The sequence below is a fragment of the Podarcis erhardii genome (assembly GCF_964252035.2).
Source record: "Podarcis erhardii genome assembly, chromosome: 1".
NCBI lineage: Eukaryota > Metazoa > Chordata > Lepidosauria > Squamata > Lacertidae > Podarcis > Podarcis erhardii.
Window position 1 is genome coordinate 86,523,666 of NC_138497.1, and position 12,166 is coordinate 86,535,831.

At 46.6% G+C, this 12,166-nt stretch overlaps 1 protein-coding gene across 2 annotated transcripts; it reads right to left on the reverse strand.

Moving 5' to 3' along the window:
- Nucleotides 1-65: 65 nt before the first annotated feature.
- SPEGNB (SPEG neighbor) lies at nucleotides 66-11,676 on the reverse strand. 2 transcript variants are annotated; one of them, XM_081839416.1, is made up of 5 exons: nucleotides 11,536-11,676; nucleotides 6,376-6,509; nucleotides 2,768-3,075; nucleotides 1,634-1,775; nucleotides 66-699 (listed from the first exon to the last, which is right to left on the reverse strand). In XM_081839416.1, exons 2-5 carry the CDS (start codon nucleotides 6,507-6,509, stop codon nucleotides 561-563), a joined length of 723 nt encoding a protein of 240 aa, XP_081695542.1. In that variant the 5' UTR covers nucleotides 11,536-11,676; the 3' UTR covers nucleotides 66-560. The 2 variants fall into 2 exon arrangements, with proteins under 2 accessions (XP_081695542.1, XP_081695541.1); XM_081839415.1 differs by lacking the exon at nucleotides 11,536-11,676 and adding an exon at nucleotides 7,211-7,322.
- Between the last annotated feature and the right edge of the window lie 490 nt (nucleotides 11,677-12,166).

Below are 12,166 nucleotides of genomic sequence, written 5' to 3' on the forward strand. Positions count from 1 at the left end.
CACACAAATGAGATTTCCAGGATTTTAATTTCCTGCTGATAAATTGCATGTAGCACACACAAGTCCTCTGTACAACCAGCTGGTTTTATTTAGTTCAAATAGCAAGAAAACAGGTCAGGAAGAATCTGGAGGCTTCTGGGATGGTTCACAATCTCTGAAGTGCTGGGGGAAAGCGGGTGCTGCCGATGGGAGGACTGCACAGGCCCTTCTGCGTCCTTGGAGTGGAGGTATTTCAGCGATGGCTGCACAAAGTGATTAGCCTGCAAGGAGATGGGACCCACCTGCCCAAGAAATGGATTCAGCCCTGGGGCACAGTGGGGAACTCTTGCCAGGAAAGGTATGGCAGAATGACATTGGTGAGAGCCAAAGGGGCAATGAGAGAAGGACTCCCTATTGCATCTTAGGGGGGACAGGACAGGATATCCCTACAGCGCATTTGCAGGGCTTAATTTGCTTTCCCCAGCCTTCTCTCCAGGACAATGGCCCTGGACCATACTTTGCAATGACAGAGAGTTTCTTTTTGGGGGGAACTGTACAGGAGGCAGGGGGGAGGCAGGAGCTCAGATCACATCAAGGCGTGCAAAAGACTGGTCCATGCCCAGGCTGTTCTCCACAAAGACCTCGTACTTCCCAGCATCCGCCGGCGACACCTTTTTGATGGTGAGAGTTGTTGAGTCACTGCCGATGTTATAGTATACGCTGCAGGGAAGGGAAAGGTGGAAATCTCAAGTCAGGGCCCTTAGAGACAGCTGGTGTTGGGACACAAAGCAGAAGCTGCTAGACTGACCCATGGAACGCTGGCAGTCCATCAGTTCCATTTGGGTGAGGCTGACTAACTGAGCTGCAGAACCAGCAAACATACGGCCTTGCACTTGATTTATTTTATTTTATTTTTGACAATGGAGGTCAAGGCTGTTTTAACTTGGGCTGGAATTATCAAAAAGAAGACTCTGGCCCAGGGCCCATGATTTTTATATTATGGCACTGCAACAGTCTACTAATTCCGTCCCCATAACAAAATACTAATTAAAAGCACCTTTCTTGATGGCCTGACCTAAAGTCTGTTTTTAAAATGCAGTGCTGGCTTTGAGAATGGTACCAATGCTGCAGGGGGAGGGGGGGGGAGTTGCTGAGGGGCTGCAAAACTGAAGAATTTCAGAATGACTGCAATTACAGATGCTGATCTTTCTCTCACTTCCTCCCCATTAACTACTAGGCAAGGAAGCCCCTGATCTTGATGCTTTTAGCTCTGCCAGGTCAGTTCCATCCTGGTCCAATACAAATGAGAACACAGGAATCAACAGGACTTGTGTTAAAAGAAGAAATCACACTTATCCTGACTCAACACACGTGTCCTTTGATTCTTACACATTAAGGTCCTCTGTAATAACCAGAAGAACTATGTGCTTCCTTCTTCTTTCTTTCAAAAAGGAAAGCTTATGTTATCGCGTTCCCCATGCGAGAATTCAAGCTATTGCATCAGCCCTGTTGATTTGAACATGAACTAGTAGTGCTTATGGAATCAGGAAAGAAAGGGGTGGGGGACCTGGTTCTCGGGCTCCCCTTGCTGCCCACATGCCCAAGCAGTGTTGGTGCTATGAAGCTCATTACACCAGTGGTGAATTTCACTCACCGATCGTCCTCTTCAATATCCTCGCCATCCTTGGCCCAGCCAACATCAGGTGCGGGCTCCCCACTGATGTGGGCTGTCAGGTTGACTGTGCTGCCTTTCTTGGCTTTTGTGCTGTCTGGGCCCTTTTGAATCTTGGCAGGCACTGCAGAGGGAGAGAGCAGGTGAGATCAGAACAAGGGCCCTTGCTTAGCCATCTTTTGCCAAGGGGACGGGCAGCAGAATCCTCTGCTAGGGCATGAGGACCTAATGCTGGGGCTACGAGTTTTGTTATGGTGCTGTGTCCTGTTCCAGGTGTTCTAGAATTTCTGTCTGATGACCACGGAATATCTTCCAGTTATTTACTTGGTAAACCCTGTTGCACCATAGGTATACTTTGGCAAACGAGGTAAATAAATAAATTCCTACAAAGGAGCTCTCCAGGTACCAGGTTCACTGTAGAACAGAATTTGAGAGTCAGAACAATTTCTTGTTATGCAGGTTTTTGTATACTGTGCAGGGATATAGACTTTGCAGTTTCCCCAGCTGCTGCGTAGGGGTTTAGGGATTGCGGGGGGGGGGGGGGACAGTACACGTTTGTTTGCAGGGATTAGATTAATTGAATAATCACACACAAAAAGCAACCCCTATTTCTGACTAACGCATCTTCTTCCAACCCATGCCTAGAGGCGGTAGGTGTTGTGAAAGGAGACTGCCCTCTTGGGCCCAAGTCTCAGGGATTAGCCTCCTTTCCTGATGACTGACTAAACTATCCTGAGTTCCCATCAGAGGGTTCCCCCTGCCTTTCTTCTCTTCCTTCAGGTCTGGCATCATAGCTAGGTAGGGCCACGATGAGATCTAGAAGGGAGGAAGAAGGCTACGTCTTGGCAGAGGCATGGCTAAAGTTAGAAGGGGCTTGGCTTTCTCTACGCAAGATACAAGGCTATGAATAGAAATGGGCAGGGAATGGGGGGGGGGGCGATGACTTGAAGGAGCAGAGCAGAGAGTGCTATTACCTTCCCCTCCTGAGATGTGCCAAATTGAGATCTCCCCGTAATGAGGAACTTTGCAAGAATGGCTTGGCTTCCCAGGGGATGTGCGTGGCTAAGTTTAGAAGGGGTGTGTGGCTATGTAAGGAAGGTAGGCAGGCCATATTACCTTCCACGAGGAGACGTGCCGAGTCAAAGCACTCTCCGAAGGGGTTCTTCACGGAGATGGTGTACTTGCCCAGGTCAGGAAGGCCAGCATCACGGACCACCAAGGCGACAATGTCTGGGTCCTCAAAGACATAGCGGTACTTGGGCCCGTCCTTGAGTTCCGCACCATCTTTGGACCAGCGGATGAAGGGGTCGGGAAAGGCACTGATGCGACACTCCAGCTTGGCTGCGCTCCCCTCGATCAGCATCACGTCGGTGAGGTTCTTCAGCACCCGTGGGGGCCCCTTCTCCTTCATTTCCTTGCGGGACCTTGTAGTGGAGAGGAGGGGGTTAAGCAGCAGGCCTTTAAGGCTCCTCTTGGAGCTCCTCTCCCCCATGAATGAGGGTGGCAAAGTGCTCTGCCTCTAATGGTACCCAGGGCCAAAACAGACAGAGATCAGAAGAACAGCAGGAGATAGCAGCAGCAGCAGCCAGCTGTGACACAACTGGGCAGCCTGGAAGGAGCAGCCAACCCCCGACCAGCCTGCCAACCACTCAGAACCACGTTATCAAGCTGCAGCTAATTAATCAACAATATTATGATAGTAAATGCTCTGTGGCTAAATGGGTAGAATCTGATTGACTGGGGAAACGGGACATTCTGCAGAATTCTTCTTACTCAATCCCTCTTCTCCTCAGCTCCACAGAATTGATAAAAACAAGTAAAATCAGGGATGAAAACATAGTCATTGGCTTATATTTTGATGCTGGAGTTACCTCCTTAAACTGAATAGCTGCTGCACCCTTTTTTGTGTGCCAATAGTTCCAAGGCAAATGAGAGTGATGAGCAAGAGTGGTGGGAGTTTTGGGTGCTTCCAAGGCTGTCACTATTTTGCATACAAGAGTCAACTGCGTTCCAGAAAATTCAGATTGTGCAATTGATGTGGATTTAGCTCTCTGGTGCAACAAACCCGCTTCCAATAAAATAAAACCAGGTTATTATTATTATTGTTAGGGAAGTGACAAGAAAACGTACTAGAAAGCATGGGATAACAATTCCTTGACATGGCATCATGTAACCTCCCTGCAAACAACTCAAAATGAATGCTAAATAACCAATGCCATATAAGCTGCTCACAAACTTTGTGCAACCAAATCCGAATGAATCCTCAATGAAGAGGTTGCTAGTAGTTCAGAAACTGGATTGAATGGAGGAGCTGAGGTGTGAACCTGATTTTCTTGCACAAAGTTCACCTGGTGGTTAGACTATGGCTGTGTACTCATTACCATTTACTCTGGCTCCAGTGCGCTCCCACTGCTGGTGTTTGAAGCCCTCAGCACATGATGTTAGCCACAATTCATGTCTATCCTGTAGTTTCTGGAGAAATTCTGCTGTTGGATGCATTTTCCCTCAAACCATTTTCCATCCGATTTGCAAGCATAAGCCAAGGTTAAGATGAGGTACCAACATGCGAGACACATATTGGCATGCACAGACGACTGTTTTGTTGAATTGGAGTTTGGTGGTGAAGGATGGGTGTGTTGCAGATGCAGGAAAACCAAAGAGGTAATGCACATCAGGTGAAGGCATCCCTGCACACTCTCTGGTGTGTACAGCAATGTGCCAAAGTGGCTTGAAACGCAGCAAGGGGAAATGACTTCACTGCATTTGAAGGTGCTAATGCTTATGCCTGATCTTTATTGAGGTGACTTGTTTGTGGCGGTAGCTATATGGCAATGGGCATTCATCCTGATTTACTTTGAAGGGGTGTGTGCATCTTTCTGTTAACAATACATTAAGCCCACACTTTACAGTGTACTTCCTAACCAAAAAAGAGTTATTTTAAAAAGTGGATATGTTGTGCTACAGCAACATAGCACTGTCACTGTACAAACTTCTGTATGTGCCTCAGTCCTTCCTGCAAGATGCTGACTGTCCTGAGGCCACCTGAGTCAGGGCTCATCCAGACTTCCTTTTGTGCTATGTTTCTAGTCACATGTATGTGCTTTCAACCTCCATATCTGAGCCCCCCCCCCTTTTTTGCTGTGGTTCTTCCCCTGTGAAAACCTGCTCTTTAGCACTAAATTGGAGCAAACAGCAATCCACAGAAACTCTGAATTGCTGTTTGTTCCGATTCAGCATTAAAGAGTGAAAGCAGGTGAAAGCAGGGGGTGGGACCCCACAACAACTCTCGCATGCGGAGTTTTAAAATGTGGACATTTGCCTAGAAAGCCGAGGGCAAAAGATAAGTGTGGATGAGCCTTAAGTGTGCTGCCAGGAGTGTTACATTTTAAGTATTTTAGTTAAATGGAGCAAAGGAGAAACTATCCCAGTGAAGCAAGGCATCCGTCCACCTTCTTTCCATCTCCAAAGTTCACATTTCCCATGAAAGTTTTGGAATCTTTATGCAGCCAAACTTCCCAATTCCAGACAACATTTTGGGCTGTAATAAGAATGGCAGAGTCCAAACCTGCAGTTCTCACATGTGCTGGAGTTTTGTTTCCCCCCTCTTTGCTACATGCCTAAAGCCAGTCCTCTGTTGCCTTGTCTTCCAGATCACCTGCTGCCTCCCCAAAGTCCCTGGCTGCTTCTCTCACCTCCTCCTTGGTTTTCGCCCTTCTCGCTCATCCATTTCATGACTGCCGTCTCTTGCACCCTCTTCCACTGCACAACTATATTCTGGAACCACCACAGCTTCTCAAAATACTGCTCAGGTTGCCCTTTGTCTTCATGAGCACACTCTAACCCTTATTTATTTGCTTTATTACCCAGCGCCCAGGGAGGAGCCACAAAAAAATCAATATTGAAAGCAGTTTAAAACAAGTTAGAGTCACAAAAATAGGGTGGGTAGTCAGAAGCACAGAGAGACAGATAAATATTCAAAGGTCAAGGTAAAGAGGTGTATTTTCAGAATGCGATGGGAAGTATAAAATTATGCGGGGCACACCTCTGCAGAGAGGGAACCCCAAAATTTAAGGATGCCCCACATAGAAAGTGTCCTCTTCCAGGCTACCACCCCTTGAACTTCTGAGGACAGTGGAACAACCAAGGGAGCTCCCTCTGATGATTTTACCACCAAACAAGGTCAGGGCTCTTTTACCCTTCCACTTGTGCTGTGCCAAGTTTTCTGCTTGCCTTGCTCCTTTTTGAGGGAAAAGCTGCTCTTAAGTGATATATTGGGACACATGGCAATCTGGGGGAAACCCAGCAGCGGGGGGGGGGCGGGGGGCGGGGCGAGCAGCAGAACAGAGGAAGTGTGAATAGTGTATGCAGATGGGGTGGAGATATTATGGGTCTGAGCCCCTCTGCACAGCCATACCCCATACTACTGGAGACATAATCAGTCTTGATGTTCAGTTCTACAAGCTCTCCTGCTCTCAACACTACTGGACACCATCACCACCACTACTACTACAACTACTACTAATAATACTTGGATTTTTACCCATCCTTTACCATAGGGTGGGTTGCAACAATATGAACATGCAAGATGAAAACCAGTTAAAACGATTTACCACCAGAAGAGCAGGGTGGACCCATTCTTGGGTGTCAAAAGCAGGGACAAAAGAGTTGCATTTTCAGCCCAGCCCTGATAACAGTCCCATCCTCCCACCTGCCATCCCCCTCACCTGTGCCCACGATAGGAAGCCTGGATGCGGATGGCAGCATTCTGCACCTGAGGGTCATTTATGTCCAGGGAAAATCCTGCAGGGGGAGGGGCTGCAGCACCTGCTGCTGGTTTCTTGGGTGCAGCTTTTGACATCTGTGGGGAGATGGAGGAGTAGCAGGTTCAATATTGGGGGTGGGGGAGAGAGGGAGAGAAACAGGCTCCTACATAGCACAGAGTCCAACCCTCTTCCTTCCTGCTTCCACCCAACGCCATGGGTGGAACGCCATGAGGCTCACATCAACCATCTCAAGAGGACCCATGCTGTCTTGCTCCATGTATACAACTGCAAAGACACCTCAGTGAGTGTCATCTTCACTCTTCTGGGGCAAATCAGTCCACACCCACTGAAGTGGGATGAGAATAAAGTTGTGCTTTTGCCCACACCCTCATTATTATATCTCCAGTTTTAGACACACCCTGGTGAGGGTCATAGCATCACAGAGCTGTAGAGTTGGAAGAGACCATGACAGTCATTTAGTCCAACCCCCTGCAATGAAGGGATCTTTTGCCCAATGTAGGGCTCAAACCCATGACCCTGAGATTAAGAGTCCCATGCTCTACCAACTGAGCCATGGAAGAGGTTGTCCAGTTGGTGAGCAGCTGAGCCGTTCTGTTTTGATCCATGTCTTTCATGGAAGGCTGAGGCACCTCAGATAAGGAGAGTTAAGAGGCAGCTCTCCCATTCCCCAAGGCATGTCCCGAGGTAGGGTGTTCTTGGAGCATGTGGTAGGGCTGGGACAGGGCATGAGTTCTCAGGGGCCCCCTTCTCTGCTGATGAGGTTGAGCTCTCTTACCGTAGACAGCACCAATGCAGCTCCGCTGTGTTGGAAAAGGCCACAGGCCCCTCATCCCACCCAAATTTATATCTCTGCAGGGGAGAAGCCAGGTCTGCCCATGCCCACAGCTGCATTCCTGCCCTGACGTCTCCTTCTTTGGCTGGGGGGGCGCGTCCCCCCTGCCCAGACGGGAATCCTGGGCGCTCCCTTATATAGCCTGTTGCCAGCTACCTGTGAGAATTGGGGCTGCACTGATTGCAGCCCAGTGCTGTGTAATCATATTGACCAGCCCAGAGGGACCCAGATGGAGCAGCTGCAACCATTCCTGCCCTCTGGCTGAGAGACAGAGTGGCAGGGCGAGGCTCCGCTGTCTGGGCTGTTCCCAATGCACACGCTGCCTTAGGAGGACTGGAAGGGATGAGAACAGTTTGGAGTAGCAAGCAACAGGATCAGAGGATATCCCAAGAGTTGGGAAGAGCTGGAGCTTTGCTCGGATGAGCGGATATTGTATTGTCAGGACAAGCCGCTCCAGTGGATCATCCACAGTCGTCACAATGAACCCCTTTGGTATACTCAAAATACCCTCATCCAGGGAGGAACAAATCTATCCGTTTTAATTTCCTCAGTTCCTCATTTCCACCATCTTAAATTCAGTTTGCCACGTTTTCTGTATCAGTTCGTGAATTTGCCCTCGCAAAAAAATCCAACGGCATTTTAACGCCTGATTCATTTCCAATTTTGGCTAACATACAATTTTTCGCTATTGTGTTTTATATGTCATTTTTCACTAATATGTGCATTTTTCTTTACACTATCCCTGAGTATATGCATATTTATACTTTCTCCTAATTGGTGGCATTTTTGTACATCACTTTTGGGTGGAGAACCTCACCACAAAGCTCAGGGAAAGATGGCTGTGTTTTGTTTTGTACGTTGTAACAGGAAATGCAAATTAAATAGGTTTGTCTTAAAATGCAAACAGAAGCAAAATTCTCCCCTATCCCTATGACACCAGCCAGTAGTTCACCTAATGCTGCACACATCTCCTAATCATATAATAAGGAGTGAAATTAAGCAGACTACATATGGATTCACACAGAAAAGTAGGAGTTTCCACCAAAAGCAGTTATGTCCGTTGTTGGTGAACACACTCCCCAATATCTCCTGTGGAATTCTCCAGCAAAACATTTTACCTCAGGCATGACTATCACTTTTTGATGCAATGGACTATAGTCCATGAATACTTATGCCAAAATAAAGCTCTTAATCCTTAAAATGCCCCTGGATTCGGTTGCTTTTTGCTGAGATGGATGTACCTATTTATGTATACCTCTGACACACAGTTGTCCTACATAGTATGGAAGATATTTAGCACTTTTTTAAAGAGAAGAAAAGGGGGCCAGTGAAAAGAGAATAACGGGGGGAAGTCACCTGCTTGATTTCTCCATTTCCGGTGGTAGTTACTGGCATAGGATCAAGGCCAAGGACAACTTGGAAGCCCTGGTTGTGCTGAAGCAGTTATGTGACTACAGTACAGCAGGAGATTCCAGTGTGGTGCTTGCCAATGCACAGGTGCCCACAGAGGCCTTCCGTGGCACTGCAGGATCCTCCTCCCCACTGAAATTACCGTAGGTTAGGAAGAAGCTTTCCATTGTCTTGGTGGTGGTGTGTGTGCGTGTGGTGCCCAAGACACTTCCTTTTCTTCTTTTATATAAATATTTTTAAATTAAGTTTTACATAGTACATTTCAATTTAAACATACCATTCACCTTCTCCAGCTTGCAAATGTGTCCACAGGCCCCAGAATGCCGGCCGACTCTACTGTACAGAAATCTTTATGGATTTATTCAATCCACATTCCAAATAGACCCATTTGACCATGAGGTCCTGAAGCAGTTTAACTGCACTGACATGCTCAGGAGTAGAGAGAATGCTGATTAGCCTTGTTATCCATCTTTGTTTCATTTCTGAATGGAAAGGTAGGATATGCTATTAATTTAAATTAAAAGGTGGCACTGGTTATTATTTTTTCAACCAATAAAATAATAACGTCCCCAGAAATTGCTGCCCACTTGTTTTGCAGCAGGGACAATGATGGCATCTCCTGGGGCTCTAATCCATACCCAGGCTCTATTTGCCAATCCTCTGTGTGCCAAATAAATAAGCTTTTCCCATTCCGAGAAAAACCCACCAAATGAGCTGAGCGGAGAAAGAGGTGGGTCACACTGATTAGCATACATGACTGAGGGTTAAAAGGCCATTTCAATTTGGGGGGGGGGGGAATAGATTCCCTTTATTATGCTATCAAAAGGACACAAAATAGTGAGCTAGCTTTTGAGTCCACCGGAAGAACTCATCTTCAAGCTAGACGCTGAGCAAAAGTTTTTTTTTGTGGGGGGGGGGGGAATAGGAGGAGAAAAGGCAGACTTGGTATTGCAACCATAATCAGTTGGTAGAGCATGAGACTCTTAATCTCAGGGTCGCGTGTTTAAGCCCCACGTTGGGCAAAAGATTCCTGCATTGCAGGGGGGTGAACTAGATGACCCTCATGGTCCCTTCCAACTCTATGATTCTATGTCTGCTTTGGCCAATTATTCATTTTTGTTGTATAATCTTGAAGAGATGTGGCTATGGTGGTTATCATGAAGAGCTCCTGTAGTTCAGAATTTATCACTACACCACGGAAAGTCTCAATGCTATTAAAATGTTAGTTTATTAAAATTTTAGTTTATTAAAATACAAGTTTGACGTGCAAGACAGGAAATCTGTTTCCCTTGTTGTAGATATTGATCCTCCCTGTAGCTTCTTTTTAAAATGTTTAATTTCCTTTTAACATGGGTTATATTATGTCCTGATTAGATCTGATCTTTAATTAAATGTTGTTTTTTAAAAAAACCACAAAACCCTGTTTATTTCAAGATTCTTATAAAGGGTTCCATCATCATAGCATGTTTTCCACATTGCCTTTTTCTGAACACTGCTGCCTTGCTTTGGAGTTTAGGATTTATTTAACTTCTGCTATAGAGCTGCAGCAATAGCAGATCTCCTCTGTGCCTGGTTTCAAGCCTGGGAGAGCTTCTTCCATACCACTTCTGTGCAGCTACTTCTGTTTATTTCAATTGTACAATTGGCTGCCAAAGGCGGATGTGCTTTGAACCACAGCCTAGTTGTCCCTACAGCCCAGTTGTCCTGATAGGGAAAGTAGGTTGAATGTGGATTCTCCAGAGCAGGAGCACAGTTGTATAAACCCAAATATTCTGCTGTTATTATTACTATTATTGTTGTTGTTGATGTTGCCACATTTCTTATTTACGTAGCGCCATCAATAAGTGGGGTACAGAGTCCAGGTCAGGGCCCCAACTATGATCTGTGCATAACTCAAGCACTGCTAGGAGTTGTTTCTTTTTGCTTTCCAATGTATTTCTTATCAGTAAAATGATAAAATGGAGGATGAGTAACCAGGGAAAGACCATCCATTGTCAAGAGGCATGGTCAGAGTTTAAGGACACATTCCAGCCAGACAAGAAAGATGAGGTGAGTGGCCTAAGGGGAGTGGCCTGAGGAGGAGCAGATAGGGAGACCTGAAGGATTGCATTCAATCCCCAGATACGAGGTTCTCCACAGCTGGCCAATGCCATAAAGAAAGTGATAGTCTTTAAGGTGCCACAAGACTGCAACAGACTCGCATGGCCACGTCTTTGGACTGCCGATTGGCTACAATATCTGATTGATTATGCATTTTCCTTCATGTTTAACCTGATAAAAGAATTTGGATTATGCTTTAGGACTTGTATTCTAGCCTCACAGCTTCTGCATAGCTTCTTTGGTACTCACTAGTATGATGTCTGGTTTAAAAGAGAAACCTGAAGGACGTACAGTAGTAGCTCAAGCGTCCCTGAGGAGTTAGTGAGGTGTCAAGTGCACTACAGTTTCCAGAATGGCATCCATCCTGGAATGTGAGAGAACGTTCTAACAGCAGCAACCTGGGCTTGGGAGAAGTATCTCCAATTTCTTATCCCAGTAGTTTGGGGTCTCTCTCTCTCTCTCTCTCTCTCTCTCTCTCTCACACACACACACACACACACACACACACACGTTGTTGCGAGGAAACGAACAAGCAGTTCTGACCTCAGTACTGCAACATAAATTACAACAGAACCCAGGAAGCTGCCTTAAACAGAGTCAGACCACTGGTCAGCCTATGTAACTCAGGATTCTCTGTGCTGACCAGCAGCGGTTATGGCTCTCCAGGGTTTCAGGCAGGAGTCTTTTCCAGCCCTATACCTCCCTGCTTCCCTGGCAGTAAAAAATAAATAAATGCAATAATGAATTAAAGAACTTACAAATGTGCTGCCCTTTCAGCAAACTCTGAATCAGCTGCCTGAGAGGAAGTTTCGCTCGGCCTACTAGTACAGCCATCCCTGACTCTAGCACTGGTGAGTGAGTCAGTGAAAACTGAAGGCTTCGATCCCCCTCCCCCTTTGCCAGGGAGGGGACTTTATCTATCTTTTAGGGCAGTGCCTATTCAGGAAGAGTAGAAGCTGCAGACAGATGTATCAGGGATAGGTGGGGAAAATGGCGCCCCTCATATTGTTGTTGTTGGATGTGGGAGCTGGAGACCAATTGGTCAGGAGTGATGGGAGTTGTAGTCCAGCAATATCTGGGAGGGAGGGAGGGAGGGAGGGAGGGAGGGGGAGGGAGAGAGAGAGAGAGAGAGAGAGAGAGAGAGAGAGAGGGACTTCTCCTTTTCTTTAGAGAAAGGAGTGGAGCTAATTAACTGGATGAGGGTTGAGGTTTTTTATATATTTACACACACACACTCCTTTCTCCAAAGAAAAGGAGAAGGGGCTCTTTATCTACTCCCACTCCCTTGTGAACAGCTAAGAAGGAAGGCTTTGGAAAAGCCCCTTACAAAGCTGAGCACTGCTGAAGTGCTTCAGGAGAGAATTGTCAATGCTTCTTTTGCTGCCCATG